Source organism: Channa argus, chromosome 19, assembly GCF_033026475.1.
Source record: "Channa argus isolate prfri chromosome 19, Channa argus male v1.0, whole genome shotgun sequence".
Classification (NCBI taxonomy): Eukaryota; Metazoa; Chordata; class Actinopteri; order Anabantiformes; family Channidae; genus Channa; species Channa argus.
Genome location: NC_090215.1, coordinates 8,643,493 through 8,668,176, shown reverse-complemented (window position 1 = coordinate 8,668,176; position 24,684 = coordinate 8,643,493). Strand labels below are relative to the sequence as shown.

Genomic DNA, 24,684 nt, shown 5'->3' with positions numbered 1-24,684 from the left:
CCGAGTGGGGATTTCAGAATAAAAGCACCAGTTTGTGTATTCATTTAGAACCCGAACGAACCTTAATGAAGCCTGTTCAGTCCTGATTAAGCAAAATCAGACTCTGTTTAGTACATTGTAACATGTATGCAACATATTTATAGGTAGTTATAGGTAATGATGTCTTAGGTCACACTGTTATTTAAGTTTATAATATGCTCTTAAGGCGCATATTACTGTGAGACACTAGATTAGATTAGATTAGATTAGATTAGATTAGATTCAACTTTATTGTCATGACACATGTACAAGTACAATGCAACGAAATGCAGTTTAGGTCTAACCAAGAGTGCAATAGCAGCAAAAGGATATCCAGTTATTGCATAAATAAATAAGTTAGTATTGTAAGTGGACATGTACATAAGTAGAAATTTAAGGAAAATGGATATATACTGTGGTGAGCTATAAACAGAAGTAAGAATATAACAATAATAAATAAATAAGGCTATGGTGGGCAGTAGTGCAATGGATATAGTGCAAGTAAATTATGAACAGAGGCTTTAAAGTGATAGTAGTGCAGTGTAAGTGATTTTTTTTTTTTTTTAAAGGACCTGTCCTGGATGCTCCAGTGATAGTGGCACAGATGATGGATGGATGGTAAATAATATACAATTTAACAAATCACATCGTACATTTTTACTGTACATACATTATGTTGAATAGAACATACTGTAGATCGATAGGATTCAGTGGAATTCAACTGTAACCAATAAGTCAAGGGAATAATAAAAGAATAAAAATATATAAATCATGCCCCGATAAAGCAAATCTGGAATGTGAAAAGTTAGAAAAACTGACTGGGAGTGAAACAACGTGTGTAACCCTACACCAATTTCTAAATAGTCCTTTCATTTGAAAGAACAGCCGGGATGAATTTGGGTTCCTTTGGGAAACTCGAAGGACCACTACGATGTGCAGGGGGGTGGTCATGTGCAGCCGGTGGGTCAGCCGCTGTTCACTCAGGAAAATTTAGAACTTAGATTTAGTGTTTAGTAAAAACAAACAACAGATACACATGTCATTGTTATTTATGGGATATTGTCGGTGAAGATTCACAGTAATCCAGGTTTGGTTATCCGAAGATTGAATCATGTCAACTGGACTTGTTTCTTCTCGGTTAGAAACGTAGCAGCTTCTTCAGTCTGAATAAAAGTGGCTATGGAATCTTGTTTTTTCCTCCAGAGTAGCCTCAATATGCTCGTTTAAGTGGGAGGTGGGAGCAGGGTGGACTCATCAAGATGTAATGATTAGGACCCTAACCCATAAAATGTTACTACACAGCACACGAACATTTAAAAATACATACTACTCTATTGTAGGTTTGCTACTTCCCAGCACTTTTTTTATTCGGAACGACAAGACGATTTACTTAGGAAAAGAGGGTTAATCGCTCGACCGCATATGGTTCCGGTCCTCCATCTTGAAGACGTTTGAAATGGGTGACTCTCTAAAGACCGCTACGACGGTCGGTTATGTCGTAACTCGGTTACGTCATTGAAAGAGGCGTTCGAAGGTACTGTGTGTTCTGCTTTTGCAAGTGGCACCAAAAACAAAATACTTCAACTACAAATTTCACAATTATTGTTTTGATACCGTGGCAGCTTCTTTTAAATATTAGTTAAGCCAGTAACACACGGAGGCAATGTTTTAGGCAAAACCACAATACGTACTTTCTAACAAGGTCAATAAAACGTCTATAAAAAAACTATCAATAAAACGTGGGGAGATTTTTATTTTAACAAAATATAGGTATACTCACAAAAACAGACTACACCAAAGGTATTTTATTTGCAGCCAAAATGTAACAATTTAAGTATTAATAAAGGACACTTAAAGCCTTCATTTAAAGCATCCCACTTGCATCTTAATCTGACACATGAACCTCTTAAAAGTTGTTTCTTACAAAGTAATCATCCTACTAGTCAAATAACATTCACAAATGTTAATTTTATGTAAAGAAATTCATGCATTTCAGCATAAATCAAAAAGGTTTTTAGTGTATTTGTCTGATTCAACAAGAAGGGAAAATGCAAGTATGGCCAGTTTCGTGACTGGGCATCACGTGATACAAAAACAGCGACAGGGACGATGGTAAATGCAGTTCAATCAACAAATACCCAAAATGCAACAGCGGTCGGGAAATACCAGGCGGGCAATAGGAAAAGAAACCCCGTGAGAGAGTTTATCTTGGGTTGTTTGGCTTGTTTGAAATTTCTAAAAAAAAACAAAACTATTTCTTGAAGGCTATAGATTAATAGTTCCGAAGTTAATTTAAAAAGGCGACATTTTTGTTCGGCTATGTTTTGAGTGAAAATTAGAACGCGGACTTGGCCCCTGAATGGGCATTTTCAAAGCTAACTAGCGTGTTAGCTGTGATGCTCGAATGCTGGATAAACGTGTCCTTGAATGGATGAAGTGTCGTAAGGGTTGAATGTGTGCTTCTAAACATTAAAATGTCAGGCTTTAACTTTGGATCAGGAACTCTTGGTTCCACCAACACGGGCGGGGGATTTACGTTTGGGAGCGCAACGAGGTAAGGATTTCAAATAACCGACTTAGCTAATGTTAGCATAGAGCTAACCTGTCGTTAGCCGTTAACGTTAAGGTTAAATTTGCCAGATTTTATACAACAAATTAATTACCCGAACATTGTGGCACAATAAGTAGATATATTTGCGAGAGTAACAGCTTATTGTGCGAGGGTAAAATGTTTACTCATATAAGTAGGATGCTTGGTAGAAGATCTTTAACCCCAAATATAACTGACGTCCAAAGTTAACGTTAACCTCTGACTGCCGAGTATTTGTGGCTTGAAAGCCATTTCCAAATTTGCTCAGACATAGTTTATTGAAAGGAAACAGAGCTTTCACTTTGATCTCCCTTTTAGATTTTTGGCATTCCTGATAACCTGTAGTCGGCATTGTCTGTAAAGCTTATAAAAGTCGAAACTGTATGACCTGTTACAATAAGTAAGAATTAATTTTATTCCATCATCTAATAAACTACTTTGGTCAGCATTTGCTGTTTATTAATCTGCTTTAACAATAAGTTGACTGAAATTGACCCATTTCTTTGAGGAAGCAATACGAACTTCTAGGGTATCAAAAATGTGCATTATTGTGACACTGACAGATAATTTCTCTTTCCTTAGGTTGCAACCTGATCACGATATCACAAAAAAATGGTGATCATATGACTGAATCTACTGTCATTTCTCTTTAGTGCACCTGCAGCCAGTACTGGTGGCTTCTCCTTCGGGACTGCTCTGGGTACTGCACCTGCCACCCCTGCTTCCACCGCCAGCACCACCCCATCTCTTGGCCTAGGTGGCACCCTCTTTGGTCAGAAACCTACTGGAGCATTTGCTTTCAACACACCTGCCTCAAGTAATAGTCGCACAGACACAATACAAGTCCAGTGACAAGCAGTAAAATAAAGCGATTAACATACCTTCATACAGCTAACGTTGTAATGTTCCCTTTCAGGTGCTGCTGCACCCACTACAGGCCTTACATTAGGTATGTTTGGCTTTGGGGAATGTTTTTAAATAAAATCCTTAAAATGGTTGCATGAGCCGGCAAGAGTTTTCTTTTTTGTTATGCATTGTTTTTCTGTAGTCGATGTGTCTTGAAAGATTAGGTAAATTAAGAAGTGAACCGGTGGACACGAGTAAGCCTGGCTCTACAATGGTATTACGAGAGATTTCCAATCTTGATTTCGATTTATACTTTTTCTTAGGTGCCCCAGCTACGACAGCAGCCTCCACTGGCTTTAGCTTGGCCTTCAACAAGCCCACTGCCTCAGCAACACCATTCTCCCTCCCTACTACCACCACCTCCTTGTCAGCTCCTGCTGGGGCAGGTTTAACATTTGGCTCTGTCCTGACATCCACGGCTTCACAGCAGCATACAGGCACCGGCTTCACCCTTGGTATGGGTGCCACAACCACCACCACAGCAGCCTCAACTGGCCCATCACTTGGTGGGGGTCTCTTCTCCAGCACAGCAAATCAAGGTCAGTTTAAAAGACAGTTTGACCTTTGTCACTACATGACAAGTTAACTTGGTCTAGACTCGGCACAAAGTTATATGAAGAAAAGCAGCTATTGTACGCAAAACAGCAACAGGTCTTAATTTTTGTAGAAAAAATGATGATGCAAATGAAAGGTATTTTTGGTAAACAGTAAGCAAAGTGGATTTTGACGTTTACATAACTAATTTCTAATTCACAATCAGGACATTGATGTTTACATTTTTACAGCTGCAGTAGTTTCCATTGTGGTTTAATGGAGGACTGGTTTAATGGAGGACTGGTTTAGAAGTAGCCTGCAATTCTGTTGCATTGTTGTAACCTTGTTATTACCTTGTGCTTATTTGATATTTCAGGTTTGGGTCAGACCACTCTTGGAGGAGGTGGGTTAATGCTTGGTTCTCTTTTAGCTACCTCTTCAACAGCAGCATCTGTCCCTGCCCCAAGCAGTGGGTTGGGTGGAATTGACTTCAGCACTTCCTCTGAGAATAAGAGTGACACATCATCTGGAGCTAATGCACAGTAGGTGGTGCTGACCAACATACAGCTGGTTCTTTGCTAAATAAAAATACCTAAATAACAGTCTATAATTGTAATATAAGAATAACTGTTTACTGTAAAGCAGTGCATGACTTTTTATCCAACTAATTTATTCTTGATTAGCTTGGCCCATTTAGATTGTTGTAATGATTAATACCACATCTTTTCTCCCTCAGGGACAGTAAAGCTTTAAAAGACGAGAACCTGCCACCAGTCATTTGTAACGATGTTGAGAATTTCCAGTAAGTGTTATCTATGTATGTATGTGTTTATGTATGTACTGTCACAGGAGTTTGTTTTTGCCTGTTCAGACATGTGTGGGTACATTGTATGGCATGGTAAAATTGTATCATATTTGTGTAAAGATGCAAGTAGTTGCATCGTTTCAAAGAAACATGGTTCACTTGCGCTCTGAGTTATAAACATATTTAAGCTTTTAAGTAGAGCGTGGCAATGTACTCCACATAAAATCAGATTTCACATGTTCAGGGCGTGTCCCACGTGCTGGTAAAATCCAAAATTCACATTAAATTAAAATGCAAAGATCCGAAAGGCCTCACTGATACTGTATTATTAGAAACATTTTGTGTTGTCTGCATAATTTTCAATTGTCTTTCCTCTTTGTCTTCATAGAAAATTTGTGAAGGAGCAGAAACAGGTTCAGGAAGATATCAGCAGGATGTCATCCAAGGCCATTACGAAAGTCCAAGATGACATCAAGAGCCTGAAACAGCTTCTGTCTGTCAGTGCAAGTGGTCTGCAGCGCCAGGCCCTGGCTATTGACAAACTAAAGCTGGAGACAGCACAGGTAGAAAGAGAATGTATACAAACACACAAGCGTAATTGTTATTTCTTCTATATCAAGTCCCTTAGTCATTCTCCCAGTCTGATAAGCAAACATTTAGGTAGATTATTATTTGGTTGTAAATGGCATATAATATATGTACTTATTCAAATTATTCCGAATGAACCAATAAATCTCATTTAAAATGCTCCAGCTCTAGAAGATAGGTTTAAGTTATATTTAATAAAAGTGTAGCTTTGGACAAATCTAATTCTTAAAAATTATAGTTCAGACTGGTTTTTAGCTAAATATGTGGAAAATCTATCCTAGAAGTTGATGAAATCCTATGAATATACAGATGCTCTTTCTTTATAGAAATTTTACATAGAATTTTTCCTTTTTCAAGGAGCTAAAAAATGCTGACATAGCCCTACGTACACAAAAGACTCCCCCTGGACTTCAACATGAGAACACTGCTCCATCAGAGTAAGCCACTGGATAGTAATCCTGAAGTAAATACATTTGGCCTATGAAGTGCTTTTTGCTTAAGTTACAGTGCATTCCGAAAGTATTCCCAGCGGTTAACTTTTTCCACATTTTGTTATGTTACAGCCTTATTCCAAAATGCATTAAATTCATTATTTTCCTTCAAAGTTCTACAAACAATAACTTATAATGACAACATGAAAGAACTTTGTTTGAAATTATTGCACATTTATAAAAAACAAAACCAAAGACATCACATGTACATAAGTATGCATCGACTTTGCTTTGTACTTTGTAGAAGCACCGTTAGCACCAATTACAGGTGACACACCTGTTTTTTGGGCTGTTTCTCCCAGTCTTCTTTGCAGTTCCTCTCATGCTCCATCAGGTTGGATGGGGAGCGTCTGTGCACAGCTATTTTCAGATCTCTCCAGAGATGTTCAATCGCGTTCAAGTCTGGGCTCTGGCTGAGCCACTCAAGGACATTCACAGAGTTGTCCCGTAGCCACTTGTTTGTTATCTTGCCTGTGTGCTTAGGGTAGTTGGCCTGTTGAAAGATGAACCGTAGCCCCGGTTTGAGGTCCAGGGCGCTATGGAACAGGTTTCCATCAAGAATGTCTCTGTACATTGCAGCATTCATCTTTCTCTCGATCCTGACTAGTCTTCCAGTTCCTGCTGCTGAAATACATCCCCACACCAAGATACTGCTACCACCATGCTTTACTGTACGAATGGTATTGGCCAGGAGGTGAGCGGTGCCTGGTTTCCTCCAGACATGATGTTTGGCATTCAGGCCAAAGAAATCAATCTTTGTTTCATCAGACCCAAGGATTTTGTTTCTCATGGTCTGAAAGTCCTTCAGGCGGCTGTCATGTGCCTTTTACTGAGAAGGGGTTTCCATGTGGCCACTCTAGAATACAGGCCTGATTGGTGGAGTGCTGCAGAGATGGTGGTTCTTCTGGAAGGTTCTCCTCTCTCCACAGAGAAACGCTGGAGCTCTTTCAGAGTGACAATCACAGTCTTGGTCACCTCCCTTACTAAGAAAGAGTCCTGGTGGTTCCAAACTTCTTCCATTTACAGATGATGGAGGCCACTGTGCTCATTGGGACCTTCAATGCTGCAGAAATTGTTCAGTACCCTTCCCCAGATCTGCGCCTCCATTTTCAAGTTGTCATTATGGGGTATTGTTTATAGAATGTAGAGGAAGATAATGAATTTAATCCATTTTAGAATGAGGCTGTAACATAACAAAGTGTGGAAAAAGTCTTTCTGGATGCACTGTATCCTAACCTAGAGAAAAATATCTATGAATAGATATAGGTGTGTGTGTGTGTGACTCTTCATAGATTTGATGATGAAAACATGTATAACCTTTATTGTGTAATTTCAGTTACTTCCACAGCCTGGTAGAGCAGTTTGAAGTGCAGTTGCAGCAGTACCGGCAGCAGATAGAAGAGCTGGAGAACCACCTGACAACACAAAGCAGTGGCTCCCACATCACTCCTCAGGGTAAGAGAACATTTGTCTCTGAAAAGCAGAAAGATATCTCATCATGTGCACATTTTAAATTGGCATTAATAATCTTTTGTGTGTGTGTGTGTTTATATTTATGTAAAACTGGATTACTGTGTTATATGCAAATGGTTGGTAACATGACAGCAAAATCAAAGTTTGTTTTGATTTCTGATTCATACCACAACTTCCTGCTCTCTTTCCCATGTCATATTTTCCCTATTTCAAAATAATGATGTGTGTATGTTGTGTACCCAGACCTGACCTTGGCCATGCAGAAGTTGTACCTTACATTTGTTGCACAGGCTGCTCAGCTCCAGTCGGTCCATGAAAATGTCAAGGTTAGTTATTTATTTCCTGGTTTCATCTGAGACATTTTTGGCAAGATTTTGTTCACACATGTAGGCATCATGTTGATTACATTCTGTTTTTTTCTGTTTGTTTTTTTGCTCTGTTTTGGTGTAATGCAGATCTTGAAGCACCAGTACCTTTCATATCGTCGGGCCTTCCTGGAAGACTCCACAGATGTCTTTGAGTCCAAACGAGCATCTAGCAGGAAATGGCAGAGTACCCCTCGTGTCACGACTGGGCCTGCCCCATTCTCCAGTGTGCCCAATGCTGCAGCAGTTGCAATGGCAGCCACGCTGACCCAGCAACAGCAGCCAACTCCAGGTCTGACTGCCTACAAGTTCTAGAAAATTCACCTCCTCCTCGCCTTGTTTAAGAAAATGGAGGGAGAGGGGAGGAGAAACAAAGAATATTGGAAGAGGGCAGGAAAAGTGTGCTTTAAACATAATGACATTTTGTGAGCAGAAAGGTCCAATGGGGAAAACCCATAAACAAAAAAGCCTTAGCTGGTGCCAAGCTATTTTTTCTGTACTTTCCTTTAGTGCTAGAAAGGAAGGAGAAGAGAGAGATAAGAGAAATCCCTTGCGTAACCTTGAATGGAAACCTTTGTGCTGCCTTACCATCTTGTTTTTGGCTTTTTATTTTTATTTTTTATTTTTTATTTTTTGAAGAATTAAGACAATTTATGTCATGCGCCTTACTGTACCAGAGTGAGGACTTATATAGCTGGCTCCTGTAAAATCAACACTAGAAACTGGCAGTGTTAGTATCAAATCTAAACATATGAGAATGTCATCTAAATACTTTAAGTAATGCCAAGGAGATAACACATTTCTTCAGCTAATTTCTCTCTTTCTCTCTAATGGAATAGTAGAGCAGGTATTTGAGGATGAGCTGACATTACTGGAGAAATTGTATAACAAGAAAGTCCAGCTATCTCAATTTTATTCACTTCTATCTTGAGTTAGAGCTTCTAAATGTAAATTGAGTTAGGGTTATTTCAGTGCTTAAATGAGCCTACTCGCTTAACATTATGGGGTTAGAAGCATTAGACATGCTGTTTGATTTAGATCTAGTTAGCAAAGATGCTTTTAAGTATTAGTCACAAACAAATTTCCTTTCAATCCAACTATGAAGAGGTTTTTCCATGTAGGGAACACGTACCAGTAGTAGGCCCAGTTTAGGCCAAGACACACATGTCAAAACCTTTTTCTTATAAAGTAAATTAAAAGCTTAGCGTAAAAAAATCAGCTTGTAAAAAGCCAGTCCTGTCTATTAATCTAAGAATGTAAGTTATATTCAATAAATGTTAACAGTCATAACACAGGGTAAACTTTTTCATTTTCAACAGTAAATATTACTTTTTACAGTATTATAATCCAGCATAATTAGGCAGTTGAGGACGAAACAGTATAAAATTGTTCCTCTTAGGAGTCAGTGGTGTGTTGGTAAACAGATTTTTTTTTTTTTTTTTTTTTTTTTATAGTTGGTGCTAGGTCCATCCTACATTAGCCCTATACACTAATGATAAAACAGAAGGACATAATATTTTAAACGCTTTAGCACTCTTAGTTATTAAACAAATGGAAGTTAACTCAATATTTTACAATTCAAATAACTTAAAGATTAGGGTCCATTATGATTTCTAGCTCATCTCTTAGGTGTTAAACATAATTTCAGCCTTTTTTGTAGGCTTTGGTTTGTAGGCAATTTTACTGGCATATCAGGGCACCCACTTATGATGAACAAATGAAACTATGTGTACTAGGATATGTCTGTAGTTTTTTACTTTTTTTTAAATTTAATTCTTAACATGTAGTAAAGACTTAGCGGGGGGGAAAAGCAATATTCCTAATTGGATAGGGCCTCAAAGAGAGCATGGTTTAAAGTTTTTCACATGGAAAATTACAGAAACGTGCACTTAGTTTGATTTCATTTGCATATTTTTGCTGCTTCCTTTTGACAATAATTTAAGTCTACATAGTTTATCTGTTAACCATTAGTTGTTAATCACAGAATGAATGTGGCTTTTTTTTTGTTTAATAGTATTTTGAACATTAACAAACTTTGATGGACATCTGGAAATTATTCTAAAATATTATTACCTTATTTAAGTGTGTGCTGAGTAAGGATGGGAAATTTTATCAATGAATTTCCAAAAAACATGGCTCCATGCTTGCATTTAGTTGTGGGGGGCACTGCTCTAAAAAACTGTAACTGATTGTTACAAAACTGCAGTATTTAAGAACCACTTGTATCGTCATGGGGCACACTACCATGGTCTCCGTTATAGATCATTCTTTTTCATTTCAGATAAAATCCAAATCTATTTCTGATCAGTTGTTTATTATAACCAAGGTTACTCCATAAGCTGAATTGCAGTGTTTTAAATCACTGCTTATTTTTAACTCATATCTTTTGTAAGTCTGTTAATCCCTGGGTTGGGTACTAGGTTATACGATGGCAGTTTTTTAATGCGAGAAATAAATACAAAATTATAAATGTACTTAATTTCCCATGCCTATGTCTACACAGTGATTGTTCTCCAGTATTTGACTCATAACCAAAGCATAATTATAAGTTAATGTCTTTGCCTTGGTATTTATTTAACTATTTATTTTAATATTTGTTTTTGTGTGTGACTTGATCCATAATTGGAATGGCATAGTTGAGGGTGGCCAGTATCAAAGCAGATAGCACTAACCATGCAACTAGGTGGCACTTCTTCAGCTTCAGCAGATTCTCTTTGAAACTCTGTGTAATGGTTGTATGTGTAGACTAAAGGGTTGTTTAGATTTGTGCTTCAGTACTCATAAGGTGAAAGGTGCCAAAAGACTCAGGGCTGAAAATATAGATTTAATTGCCTGAACTGTAAATTGAAAAACAGAAGTACTTTATCCATTACTGCACTTACTTGGTCTTAAAGTGGAAACATAGCAACCTTTTTATAGTTCAGCTTGTATGTCATCCATTGCTGGTCTAAATGAAACTGTGTGCTTTGTTTGTTGATTGTACACAAAAAGCTGAAATACAACATGACAAAAATGGTGTGCATTATCTTATAGTTCCATACTACAATGCATTTCTTTGGTTAGGCTGCATGAGGCATACCACTGTTAACTTGATTTAAGCTACTTTATCCAAGGGCTAGTGTCAGAGTAACAGGGCTGGATCACTTTGCATATGATTTCAGTGGAAATGCAGTTAAAGTGCTGTTCACAAATATTATTTTCAGGTATTTTTTTTTTAAGGTGGTGGTATGTCATATGGACCTTTTGATGAGAAGTTTCTCAATTGTGTAGAAATTTCTTGTTGAGCCTAATCTATTCAGTAGTTCAGATGGGAAGATTTTATTTTATTTTTTGCTGCTTACACTGGTCTTTCAGTACCGGTAAGATACATTGGTGCCAAACAAAACAGGACAGGTCAAGTGTAGTCAGATTGTCCACATGTTTTGATTGCATGGGGATTTAAATTCCACTGATTCATGGTAAAAATATACAGTGTTTAAATTATTTTGAATACTGGTAGGCACTTCATATTTGGCAGTCTGAAATATATTTTTCAACTGGTTTTCAGTTCCTTCTCCAGCATACATCTGTTATATTGCTGCCAGTTACAGTGCTGCCTGGTGAGCTGATTGTCTCTGATGGTACTGCTCCATGTTTTATTGCTAAACTGCTGCTTGGGACGTCCCAGTCAACCCTTAACTTTCTTTATGATTAAGATATAGTTTGAGACAGAGCTAGAGGCCTTTTAGCCGACATCCAAAGCTCTCCAGAATTGTGACTTTTGTGTAGTTTAGCTTACTCTCAGACTTTGTCTTCCAAATCTATACTCTGTATCTGCCATAATAATGACATGATACATTAATTATGTGATTATTTAGTCTGTCAGAGCTGTTGAGACTGGAAGGTTGCAATGGATATTTAGCCCCTGATTCCTGTACATTAGACAGTAATATGTATGCAAATGTTAACTGCTGGATTTTCCCAAATGCTATTTTAGCAACAACAGCTGTCATTTACCTCGCCTAAAAAAAAAATAAAAAATTGAAGGAATTTCCTTTTTTTTTTTCCCCTGTTGGTGGTTGGCACTGTAGAAAACTAGAGTTTACATAAAAATGGAGTCATTCTGAAATGTTCTTTTCCAATCATCTCTTTAGTAAATTTCTTTGGTTATCTGTTTTAAGTTTTGGCTTCAGTACAGCCGTTCACTAAAATACAGAAAATCACAGTCCAGTCTGCCAAATGGTTTGCTGTTACAGACTAGTTTCCTTTTTGATTCTTTATCATACACTTTTTGTTCATCGTTTTCTGTAGTGTTTTTTTCTATTTGTGGCTTTCAAGAAGTACTATTATAGCAGATTGTGTATTTGGGGAAGGTCTTTGTGATCATGAATAGGTTACACATTTGTTAAAGTTTTTTTGAAAACTAGACTGATCTCTAACACTATGTTAACCAGTCACCTCACCTAACAGACTTTAAACAAAGAAAACTGTTTGTAGTCTATAATTATTTGTATATTTCTCCAAGGTGCAGCTTTTCTATTATAGGAAACAAAAAAACATTAAGCACTAAGAATTTGGCTGTTATTACAATATGTCTAAGACTACAGTGGTGAAAGCGTTCATATAGAAGAAATTACAAAAGTCAGACATTTCCAGTTGGAACAGTTGCCTGAAACTTGAACACAATGACTTCCATGGGCAAACTGTAACATATCATTGAGTTTTCTTTATTTTGACCAGTTTACACTGAGAGGCAGCCATAGATGCCAAATTCACATTTCATGTTTAAATCTCTAGTGCTTTTACTAGTAGACAAGTGTGTTTGAACTTGTATAACCGATGCTTGTTGAAACAGTATATTTAAAATATAATATGGTGTGCCTTTAAGCTATAATCAATAAATATGTGATGCATTTTCTTTGGTGTATGCTAGTTCATTCACTCTCAGAAATCTTGAAAATTTGGAAACTTGTCAAATGCAGTAGCAATTAACAATCAATTCTGTTCTAAAATGTTTGTGTTTTGTGTAAGTGGAATTGCATATAAATTGACAATAAATCAGTTTTTAAACAAAGAAACGTTTGTCCTTGTTTCTTTTTGACTGAAGTTGTTTGAAAAGTGTAGACTAATTGGCAGCTTTGCGAAAGTTGATTAAGAAAAACATTAATAGAAGGGGAAAAAAGACAAGTTTCTGAGTGAAAGAACTAGCAGCATTGTTTTCTACAGTTTGTACTATTTTGCGTGAATGTAATAGTTTAATACTTTAATCGCGGGATTTATAACATTTATGCTCTGCAGTTGTATAAGCACAGTGCATTGTCTGATTCTGAGTAATAACTTCGCTGTGATATTTGTATGAACACAACTAGTGTGGTGTATTATTTTTATATCTTTTATTCATTCTGTTTCTTGCATGATAAAGTTAGAAACTTCAGTGAATTGAAACTCTTGAGTATGGGATTGTCTTTTAAACAGTTTATGAAAAATGATATTTGTCATGAAAAGTCACAAAATGCATAATAGATTCTTGTTATAGTGACTGACACAGCCTTTTATGTTAAGTAGGTGGGGAACATGAATCATAAAAATGAGATTTGTAGGAGTAAAGCATATGCTTTCTCTTCGTGCCTTAGGGACCCAGGCACCCTTGGGGGCAGGGTTTGGAAACCCCTTTGCCACGGCAATGGGCACTACCTTGGGCTCTTCTACCCTTGGAGGTATTACCTCTGCCTTTTTTAAAAATGAATATTTCTTTTTGCTTTTTCCCTGCACACTTTACCCTTTCTTAATGTCTCTTAGTTTCTAATGCCAAGTTGCCTTTTTTGTTTGTTTGGGTGATTGGTGGAGTAAATGCTTGGCATTTTCATTCCCCCCCTCCCTCAGTTGATCCTTGTGCAACAAGTCAAGTGCGTTCACACCACGAGCAATACTAGCAAAACCTTATTATTTATACATGTGACAAGTTGGATGAATTATTTCCTCTATGAGGAGAAATTTGGCCAGAATGATACCACTAGTTTGCTACATGTTGCTAAAACTCCTTTGGATGTCAGCTGGCAAATCCACTTGTCAACATGAGGACAAGTGGTCTGAACGCACACCAAGAAGGTGTGTTGTGTTCATACCTCATTTAATTTTTCTCACTTTGGCCTTTGCTTTGCTGTGCAGCAAGCTGACTCATGTTTGTTCTGCAGCCTCTAGTAAGACATTCCGTTGTGTATAATGCTGTGTTGATTGGAATGTGGCATTTCTATTGCATATGCATTTGCCAATGCCTGCTTGAGTGTGTCTCAGAGGTACTTGCTCACTGTATTTGTCGCAAGTATAGGTTGTGTGCTTAGTCCAGACTGACTTCCATGTCACTTTTTCCCACAGGTTTTGGTGGTGGGCCAGGATTTGGTGGGGTAGGGACTGGGGGGTCTTCTTTTGCCTTTTCCTCCGCCAGTAAGCCAACAGGAGGCAGTCTAAGTGCAGGTACATACATTCTGTATATGCCCCCTTTCACTCCTTCCCCCCAGCACACCCTCCCCAAAGATTACAGTTAAAACTAGAGTCTGGATATGCTAGTGTTTGCAAACGCAGCACTTATCTGTGATATATCTCTGCGGGTTTGCCATTTGCAGTTGGACAAGCTTCCTGTTGGGTATTTTAAACCTCAAAACGGTGTATAAATACTTTGCTTCTCCTCTAAGTAGGCCCCTTCCACCACCATAATGTTGACGACCTTTCCAGCAAGTGTTTTACGTTATGAACTTTAACACAAATACCAAAATTGGTATCAGATGGATATGAAGTCTTATTTTCCCTCTTTTAAAATGTTCTTTTTCCTCACCCCTGTGCACCCCTCTTTTGTGTGTCTAGGTTTTGGTAGCACCAGCAGCTCAGGCTTCAACTTCAGTAACCCTGGCATCAATCCCTCGGCTGGCCTGACCTTTGGTGTCTCTAATCCACCAGCTGCAGGCTTCGGCACAGGGGGAACCCTCCTTCAACTCAAGAAGCCCCCTGCTGGTAATAAAAGGGGCAAAAGATAGGACCAATGAATGACGGAACCTGACCAGCTTAGGGTTTGTAGCGGGTAAGGCCTGGTCTCCCAAAAGCATCAAAGTGGTATATGATGTGATCAAACGCACCATAAAACCGGAACACACAATCACCCATTTGAAATCATTTGAAAGCACATGCTCATAACAACTGAGAAAAGAAACCCTATTAACCGCCCTCCATCATCTGTCATGCACTGGTCTTGTCCACATAATTCCAAACTGTAGAGAGCTTAGATACTTAGTATAATCTTTTAGGAAATAAAATAATTGTTCCCCATTAACATGTTTTTATTAGACTCATTGAAACATTAAAGGGGTCTTGAGCAGTAACTCTATCAATATATAAGCAGTGGCAGGTATGGAAATGTGCTTGCATAAATTTGAGTGTGGTCATTTGCATGGCCTCAAAATGTTGCCTGCTCATTATAATATGATGCGCTGCAATGCTTTTGGGAATGCCAGCCATAAACATAGGTAGGTCATTCACAGTTATCTCTGAGCATCTGGGTTAGTCCAAATACTGTACAAGACAGATGTTATTGCGATTTGAAGTAGACAGTGCAGCTGGTTTTTGTGTGCATTCAGTTGTAGAACTGCACTTTAACACCTCTCAAATTATGTCTTTGGCCAAAGTCTTGCCCCGAGAAGGGTAAGATAAGGGAAAGGGAAAGAGGAATATGGGGTAATAGTTGGTTGGGAACAGCATAGTCCCTGTCCTAAAGCGTCAGTTGGGAGTATTATCTGATCCTAGAGCGTTTTATAGGCACAAGAGTGTGTCCAGGGTGGGTTTTATGGGGGGGGAGCACAGTTTTATTTTTGTATCAAGTGAAAAAAGAGATCATAGTTGGGATGGGTAAAAGGCAACTACAGCTTGGAGATAGTCCAATATCTAGTCCATATAACCTGTGTGGTTGTTGTTGTTTTTTTTTTTGTTGTTTTTTTTGCTAGACTCCATCCCTACAATTGTTAATTTCTTTTGTGACACATCTTGTTTGCCCTGTATTTCATTGTAAGAATGAGGGAGATTAAATACTGTGCTGTTTGTATTACATGGCTGTCATTAGTTTAGAATCTGAAAGGGATTTAACCAGAAGATTCTACCTACTCAACCCAATTTATACATGTGCTAGAACAAATTTGCACTTGCCAGTTTATGTGAGCTGACAGTAATTGTGTGAATGTGCATGTGTGCCTATTACATAAGTATGGATTTATCTCTAGTGTCTATAAGTCCCTGATTTGTTTTAAGTGTTGGGGTGTGGCAGGGGAGGAATATTCGGCTTTTGTTTTTTTAATCCATGTCAGTTTGGTTACCAAATACTGTTATAGTTGTACTATTATTTTCTAATCATAGTCTGTGTAACCCTGTATTTTCAACAAACTGTTTAATAATAAAATCTTCAATATGATTTGCCTGTTTATGGCATCATTTCAATAAATGTGTGTTCACACAGAATGCTGTCTATCAATGTGTTTGTCTGAATGTGTCATCTAATTTGCAACAGTTCTAATTTTTATTTAGTAATAAAAATATAATCATAGTTGCACTAATTTTGACCACTTTTATCCATGATTTCAGGCTAATGAATTATATCAAGAAAGCTAATATTTTAAAAACCTTTTTAGACCTACCTTCTGACATACTTGAGATGCTACCTCGAAGAAGTGTTTAAGCCAGTCTATTTGTCTTGAGTGGTGAAAAGTTGATGCCCCAAGAATGAGTGAGTTTTATTGTTAGGCCAGTCACAGCTGTCAAGTAAACTTGTTAGTGTATCCTCCATCCTGAGCGGCATGGGGCGCTAATGCTCTTCCTTCCGCATTCCAACTACCACGTAAATACTAAAGAAGTGTGTTGCTATGCGACAGTACCGCCGCGACACACACATCGAGGCTTGTACATAAATGACACATTTTGTTATCCGAGTTAGCGGATAAGCTAGTTCCATTTGCCAACGTTCAGCGACTTGCTTGTTCATCCGCCAGCAGCACTCCGGGTATCGTTTATGCGTTTTAAAAGCGGTTGAAGTGAAATGTACAAATTGTTACAAAAAAAGAGAGTTTTAAATTTATGGAAACATTTGCCCATTTGGCTTTTGCTAATGCTAACGTTAGTTTGGAGCCAGTAGCGTTATGACCCAACGTAACCCCTTTAAAATTAGTTACACCCACACACTTATTTATATATTTATTTATTTTTATTCACCGTTTCTACAGGAGTTAGGATTAACGCTTTCTTTCTATATTTGTCGTTCAAGGAAATGTGTAAAATTGATAAGTGTATGTGTTACCGGGAGTTTCTCCAGCATGGCTCCATTTCTAATACACACTGCTTGCTGCCAGTACATGGAGCTAAATATCAAACTTTTTCCGCTTGCATCCTTCTGAAACTGTTTTGCCTTATGTTATTTAACTCCATATCTCAAACCTCTGGGTTATTATAACAACAACAAACTAAGTCACCAGAACCAAAACTGTTTTTCTGTCAAATGTTTTTTTTTAATTGTTCATGTAGGCATATATATAAATGGCAGAGGAGCTGCCACTCTTTTGTTTCCTCTTAGACCTGCATTCCTGCCTCTTAATTGCATTGCATTACAATGTTTTATATTGCAGCAATGCCTCTTCCAGACACAATGTACTGTGCCCAGCAAATCAACATCCCTCCTGAGTTGCCTGACATCCTTAAAAACTTCACTAAAGGCGCTATTCGAACACAGCCCAAGGACTTGCTGCTGTGGTCTGCAGCGTAAGTCTTAATCACTGTCAGTGATAGTTCATGTATCAGTTCCATTTGATTGTGTTTTATTCCAATCTTGATCTTTTAGGCAATACCACAAACAGTGTCTCCAGAGTGCATCACTTTACAAAAACGCAGGGCCAGGCCTTTTTACCTGTACATCTCATATCTCTGTACTAACTGACTGTAATTGGATCCCACGGGCTTCCATTTTACTGCAGTGGTGAAACTGCGGAAATCTGAATTTCTCCAGCAAAAAAGTACATTGAAATGTGTAGATGGAACTTAAATATATGAACATTTTTTGTACCCCCTTATATCATCCGTTATTTTGTTTGCCTGTGTAGCTTACCAGCGTTAAGAGCAAAACATTAAAGTTGGGCTCGTGGTGTAACAAAACCAATCCAAATGTCTCCTGGGTTACAAGATGTATAGATGCTGTTAAAGTAACACACCAGGCTCTGTTGCTCAGACTGAAAGAAATTCTGCTTCTAAATTCGCTGAAAATGTTATTTAAACTGTGAAGTGGGACAAGCCACATTTTAGAGAATATCTGATAACTTGAGACAAATCAAATGATATGATATCTTTAACTGATGGTGGTTATTACATCAGGCTAATTCCAATTTATGCATTGTTTCACGTGATCTACTTCTAACACTTAATGTGACTGTTTTGCTGAGGAGGCATGTGAGATGATTGACGGTCAGGGTGAGGCAGTATTTAATAATGTATGTGTGGTAATGTGTGTCTCCTCTTGCAGATACTTCAGTGCACTGTCTAAAGGAGAGTGTCTGCCTGTCAAGGACAGGCTCGAGATGAATGTTGCCACCCAGAAAACAGACACTGGGCTGACTCCAGGTCTACTTAAGACTCTCCACAAACAGGTATTTTCTCAGAAGCAAAGTGGGAAACCCCACAGACCTGGTAACACAAAGTTTTTTTCATACTATCATTGAGCTTTTGTTATTTGAAACCTATTTTATCTTATCTCTGGAAACTACCAACATCTTGTATGGTGGATTCATTAAAAGATACTTTAGAAAACTTGAAAATAACAAAAGAGATGGAAAGAAATCCTCTATTCTTAATTATACATGTATAAGAAAAGCATACTGATAAGCAGACAATGCCAGATTCATCATATCTTATTTATTTCTGTTCATTACAAAATATGGTCCTGAATCACTTTTGATTTTTTTTTTTTACAGTCATCTGACTAACTAGACAACCTGTTTTTTTTCCTCAAATCTCCCAAACCCTTACTATGTTAACCCAATAATAGCTTTCCCTTGGGCAAACATGCAGCAAGGAGGAACTGCAGAAGAAATGGCTGGGTCTGTGTCTACCCAAGGAGCAGCTTGAGAGCATGCTGGCACTCGGCGGCTTCACCTCAGAAATCAAATGGTTGGAGTTTTTCGCCCTGGGATGCAGTAGTCTTGGAGGGGTGAGATGTTGCATAAGGCCAGATATAAATGCTAATATCACTTTATACCACTTCTTTGAGTGTTAGAACCTACTGTGAGTCCAAGCACAGCTGGAAACCTTCAAGCAGTGATTTTTTTTTTGTTCATCTCACAGTCTGGTCTTCTAGTCTTTACACTAGATCCAGACTTGTGTAATCCAGACTGCTTCCTCCATTTCCCTAGGCTCCAGAAAGAATGACTGGATAAATCCTTTTTTGACTATGTGAATCTTTGCAAAGCTATTAAGCCAATGATTTAGCATTGAAGATGCAGATAGAGCAGCACAGACAGATCAAAGAGAATATCTTTAAGCATAGGGAACTTTGCAGATCAAATGCAGCTTAGCATTAAAATGATGTGCTCAGTGTCACTAGGTTGAGAAAATGATGCTGCCGTGAATGTGGCTGGAACACTTTAACCACACGAGGGCAGTCATGACATACATTGATACCCTGAGTGTGTGTATATAATGTGTATCTTTGAGCCAGTGTGTGTGCAAATGATGCTAAAATATAGTGTATTTGTTCTTAAATGCCAAATGCATGCTTTTGTTCTTTGTGTTTGTTTTTATTCTTCTGTTTGATTCTCTCTGTGTCTGTGAAAATTTTCTCAGACCCTTATGAGTTCCATGAAGTTTGCCTGTGAGATTCTGACAGAGGATGAGGAGGGTGGTCCTGCAAGGATCCCATTCAGCACCTTTGTCAAACTCTACACCTTCTTGGCTAACCTAGACGGAGACATACCACAAGACTATATTGACAACTTCCTCAGTAGCCTGCAGCCAGTAATGTAGGTGTTGTCTGTGTGTGCAGTGTGTTTGTAATAGTTTGTAGGCTGGGCGGGGACACACCTGGTGGAGTGGGGTTCGATCCTGTGGCCGTCTGCATCCTAACCCAGTGCTCTAGCACTGAGCCACCAGGCCCCCGACTACATCTTTTTAGCCTTAATAAGTAGCAACACATAAGCAAATATTGGCTACACACCAATTAAAAAAACAGTTTAAAAGGATAAAGAGCTGCTTCAAAACCACACTAGACAGATGTATTAGCATCAAGATATATTGAAAGCACCAAAGATATTACTCACATGCAAGAGCACATGCATAATGATATATATTATTGGATTCTACTTACAGTATCTTTGCATGAGTGAATTAACTTTATCTTTACGTACTGCACAGTGCTTAATGAAAATACATCATAGGCATCATTCTTTTATATAAAGAATGTGCATATACACAGTAACTAAAGCTGGAAAATAAATGTACTGGATAAAAAAGTATAGTCTTTCCTTCTGAAATGTAGTGGAGTAAGTGTAACATAGAAACATGGAAATACTCCTGTGAGGAACAAGTACATTAAAACTGCACTTAAATTAATTGTTACTCTTCACCTACAAAGATCTGTTTTTTAAACAACCTTTATATTTCTTTCATTTGTTTTCTGCAGGGGTGACAGCATGTTCTAAAAACTGCTAGTTTTTGTTTTGGCTCAATATTTCTGCCACTCAGTGTTGGTAGGCTAAGTCGGGTCCTCTAACTTCAGATAATGTTGGGAGATAGTGATATTCACTGTTGTGAAAATCCTTACGCTGAGCTGAGCTGTTGCACTTATGCGCCGGTTTCTCTGCCCTGCAGCGAGAACCAGAATGGCATGATTCAGGTTTCCAACTTCTACATCAGCAGGAAGTGAGTGAAGAAGAGACAGAAAGCAATGCAAGATAGGAAGGAAGGACTAGAACTCAACAATGCAGTATTCAATCAATAAATTGGCTTATTAGCCTTCTTTCCAGCACAATTCTTGTTTCATTTTTTAAATATGGTTAGAACTGTGCACAGTGGCCTATTGTTTATCAGCTTGGTTTGAATCTTACAAATAAGAAGCAGAGGAAAAGCACAAAGCTGCCTTCGACTAACTGTCAGTTGGAGTGTTTTTGGTATGCTTTTATGGCCTGTTCCCTCGTGTCTGTGTTAGAGAAAGTTCATTTATCACATGCACAGCATGTGAGCTTGCAGCTTCTTCGCTTTTGGTCTCTCTGCAGGTGTATTCACTCCACACAGCAGATAAGAAAATGGGAGGTAAACAGATAAGCTCTGAGGGTACAAGAGCATGATTTTCACCTCGTGTTAAAGACTTCAAAACCCCTGTGCTTTGTTCACTCCTCCATGCCGTTTTCTGAATGGCTAAGAACAAATGCCCTGGTTTATTAGACTAGTCATATAACACACACTATTAGGATCTCAGGGATCTCAGAGGCTCCCACACATGTACTATACATTCTCATTCACATGTGAACCTGTGGACTTTATGCATTTTTAAAAGATGCTGTCAGTGTGAGCGTATTCTGCAATAGGTCACAGAGGCCCAAAACCTTTTCATGTGTTTTTTTCTCATATGCACACACACAGATGTGTGGGCCTATAATTTTCACATTTTTCTAACAAGTGAAGAACACACAGTTGCAAAAGTTTGCATCCTCTTATTTTAAAATAGCCAAAAGACTAAAACAAAGATATTTTTTTTCTTCCACATAATATTTAATGCACACTGAGCTAGTACAAATGTTCCTTCATCAAAAATTCATTAAAGTACATTTTTAATTAATTTATGAAGGGGGACGCAAACTCTTTTCAGTATTTTACTATAATGTTTTAATACACTCCTGGCCCATTTTTTTTTACTTCTGATGCTGAAAGAACATTTGTGCTAGCTGGATGTGGATTATTAATATGTTTGTAAGTGAATTTTAAAATACATGCATCTGATTTAAACACGGGGACACTATTCTACCAAATAGATAAGGAGACAGATTTAGACTCTTGACTAATTTGTCACCCTTTACCAAAGCCCAGAATTTTTTTTTAGGGAATCAGGAACTTTCAGTTTGTTCTAGGGTCATTAGTGTGAAGTCCCCCTTCCTAAGATGGTACTTTTTGATGGCAGAGGGACCACAGAACTTGGGTTTGCAGTGCTGAAAACTGTGCACTTATGAAAGTCAACAAGGTAGACTGCAGCGACTGTGTACAGTATTTTTTCAAACAGCTACTAATTGTTGCTAGTATCAGTAGCCGGACTTTTGGTGGGGAATTTGTACAATTTTACATAGTATTTTAAATTCCGTATTGTTGTTGACTAAGTTATTAACGAAAGCAAAACTCAAACCTAAAAAAAAAAACCCACCTTCATTTTAGTTATGCATTACTACAGGAAATTACCAGAAAAAAGAAAGATCCTCACTTGTGCTTTCTCTTTTGGCTTTTTCAATATCAACTTCCACAACCTGTACAGTGCAGAATAATGAAATTTTTCTCACAGCATTGGACCATTAATCCTCAAATTTCAATCCAAATACAAGTTCATCCTTTTGTGCAGGCGTTATACTGTACAGCTCAACTACTATATGCTCTATTGTTTTACAATAGGGGGAATTTGGAAGAAACATGATGTCATTGCAAGGATGTTAGTGGTTTAGGAACCTCAGCTGGAGCTTGTTGCTCAATCTTTACTGTTTCTAAAAAGCTTTGCTCATGACATCACATCTCCAGGGACACGACAAATGTAGCAGAGCAGTGTGAAAGAGACAGAAGAAGAGAGAGTGGACACAAAGGCTCCCTGTTAGCGTTCCTCTCTGTAGCAGTTGTGTAACAGAAGTCAGGGTAAGGATAAAGGAAAACATGATTTGTGCTATTCTACTGCTCTACTCAGTACACATTCTACTTCGTTGACAGCATTTATTGGATTGAAACTATTTAAACAATAATGTGTTTTACATATTTAATCAGTCTAGAACTGTCAAGTGTAGCTGCTTGTACATGTTTTAAACTTTATGACAACAACCTCAATACAGTGTTATGTAAGTCAGTGGTGTGAGATTGCAGTTACGTTAGTTAGTTCACATTCAAGTACATAACAGATTGTACTGCACAAATGAATGTCACACATGTGTAACATCATACTTAATGTTTCAGGGAACTTCAACATGGGATGATTAAGCCTTTGGACTTCATCCACAGGGGAGATATGAGTTCAACTGACTAAGAAAGCTGAATGGGAACCAAGAAAGACATATCGGATGGAAACTAATGTGCTAAAAACATGGCGTAATGCCACTGTTACCATCCATACTTTCCTCAAGGGACATGGGATTCGTGTTTATTTTCCGCTACCATCTTAAGGCTCAGGTGGCATGAAGAAGAAAAAACGATCATGACCAATAATAGAGGCTGGACAACCAAGAAAAGTCCTCCAAAGCATTTTTTTCTTTAAAGCCTTATTATCTTCTTAATGGTCCAGTGATTTAATAATCCCCACTGTGACAAATGTGAGCAGTTGTGAAATTAAGGATTTTTCTATTATTATTTCTAATTTTGTCTATGGTGAGTGTATATGGAAAATATTAATAATCAATGGAAGTGATTTGTCCAGGCTGTATTTGTCTGTTTTTACACACATCACAAAAAAGAGGTTAATTAAGCGCCATTGCAGGCTGATTAAAATGAGTTAATTAACACGTATTAAACTATTAAAATCCTATTCAACTGACTGCAAAAGCCTTCTCTGTCCCTGGATTTTAGCTTCTAAATGCAGTGTTTGTCACAGCTTCATTAACTGATTAAGCAATAATATGAAGTGTTCCTAATCATGTTATTAATAAACACAACATGTGGCTGAAGGAAAAAAAAAACATTTTCAGGCAAATCTTAGACAGAAGGAGCCCTGTTAAAACCCTGACACTCTTGAATCACTCCTTTATTTTATCCCTGCACACATACACAAACAGTTTGGTGTTTGTGTCAAGAGGAAACTCATAGGAGATCTTTGTACAGCACCCTTGCTCCAGGAATGCCACAGCAAAGATCTTGTTGTGCTGGGGTATTCTGGCTGTTTGTGGTTTTAAATAGGAAAAAATGAATGGTTGAATGAGGGAAGACATACAGGAGCTTTTGCAGACCTACAAGCACTAAGGTCATATGCATGTGTCGTGCAGGCGTTCAGTACAAGAGTACTACTGAGAAAGCTCAAGTTAAACTTATTAGTTTATGACTAACAAAATCTTTTAGAGGGGCATTCCACAATGTGGGAATTCCTTATTTAGAGAACTGATGCTGATGGCCAACAATATACTGAATTCAAAACAAGCATAATTGCTTCATGTTACTGTCAAGACATGTTATTACAGGTTTTCCGACCCATCAAAGGTGTTCAATAGTTCCTTAAGAAAATAATATGTAATCAACAAAATTGCACAGTCCTGTATTTGCTGTACGATTGAATCTTCCACGAAACTGCTCCTAGCTTTTGGGTTAAAAATATTCAGTATCTCACAGGTTTGGACTGCTGTAGTCCCACTAAGTATAGTTGTTTAAAATAGCCTTGAATATGTAATGGACCAGGGACTCATCATAACTATTACCATTTTGACTGGCCTCCATTCAGCTCACTGTGATTATCTGTCTGGGGGATTTAGAGCAGATTTTTCTTCTGAACCCACATTGAGCTAATGTAATTGGCTTTGCAAGTGATGGTAATGCTTTGCTATTTAGTGTGTCTAAATCTTATGTCTACAGAATATAAATGCATCAATAGCAACATAAATCTGACTTTCAAAGTAACCATACTGTAGTCCCCCTGTGATGCACAGTACCGGGTTTTGCAGTACAGCAGCAGGTGCTTGGTAGGATATTGTACAT

At 38.0% G+C, this 24,684-nt stretch overlaps 2 protein-coding genes across 8 annotated transcripts; both read left to right on the top strand.

Annotated features, from left to right (window-relative positions):
• The first annotated feature begins 2,158 nt into the window (after positions 1–2,158).
• nup58 (nucleoporin 58) lies at positions 2,159–16,201 on the top strand. 4 transcript variants are annotated; one of them, XM_067485926.1, is made up of 14 exons: positions 2,159–2,572; positions 3,262–3,425; positions 3,525–3,557; positions 3,778–4,053; positions 4,425–4,590; positions 4,785–4,850; positions 5,242–5,416; positions 5,799–5,878; positions 7,269–7,387; positions 7,649–7,731; positions 7,861–8,062; positions 13,383–13,466; positions 14,125–14,223; positions 14,611–16,201. In XM_067485926.1, exons 1-14 carry the CDS (start codon positions 2,493–2,495, stop codon positions 14,778–14,780), a joined length of 1,797 nt encoding a protein of 598 aa, XP_067342027.1. In that variant the 5' UTR covers positions 2,159–2,492; the 3' UTR covers positions 14,781–16,201. The 4 variants fall into 4 exon arrangements, with proteins under 4 accessions (XP_067342027.1, XP_067342028.1, XP_067342029.1 ...); XM_067485927.1 differs by lacking the exon at positions 13,383–13,466; XM_067485928.1 differs by lacking the exon at positions 14,125–14,223.
• Positions 16,202–16,637: 436 nt separating this feature from the next.
• Positions 16,638–24,427, top strand: ropn1l (rhophilin associated tail protein 1-like). Of its 4 annotated transcripts, none has more exons than XM_067486957.1 (7): positions 16,638–16,786; positions 17,421–17,538; positions 18,293–18,416; positions 18,815–18,976; positions 19,609–19,784; positions 22,540–22,650; positions 22,963–24,424. In XM_067486957.1, the coding sequence occupies exons 2-6, from the start codon at positions 17,426–17,428 to the stop codon at positions 22,637–22,639; spliced, it is 675 nt and encodes a 224-aa protein (XP_067343058.1). In that variant the 5' UTR covers positions 16,638–16,786; positions 17,421–17,425; the 3' UTR covers positions 22,640–22,650; positions 22,963–24,424. The 4 variants fall into 4 exon arrangements, with proteins under 4 accessions (XP_067343058.1, XP_067343059.1, XP_067343060.1 ...); XM_067486960.1 differs by having other exon boundaries at positions 16,699–16,786; positions 17,406–17,538; positions 22,963–24,427; XM_067486958.1 differs by lacking the exon at positions 22,540–22,650 and having other exon boundaries at positions 17,406–17,538; positions 22,963–23,769.
• The last annotated feature ends 257 nt before the right edge of the window (positions 24,428–24,684 follow it).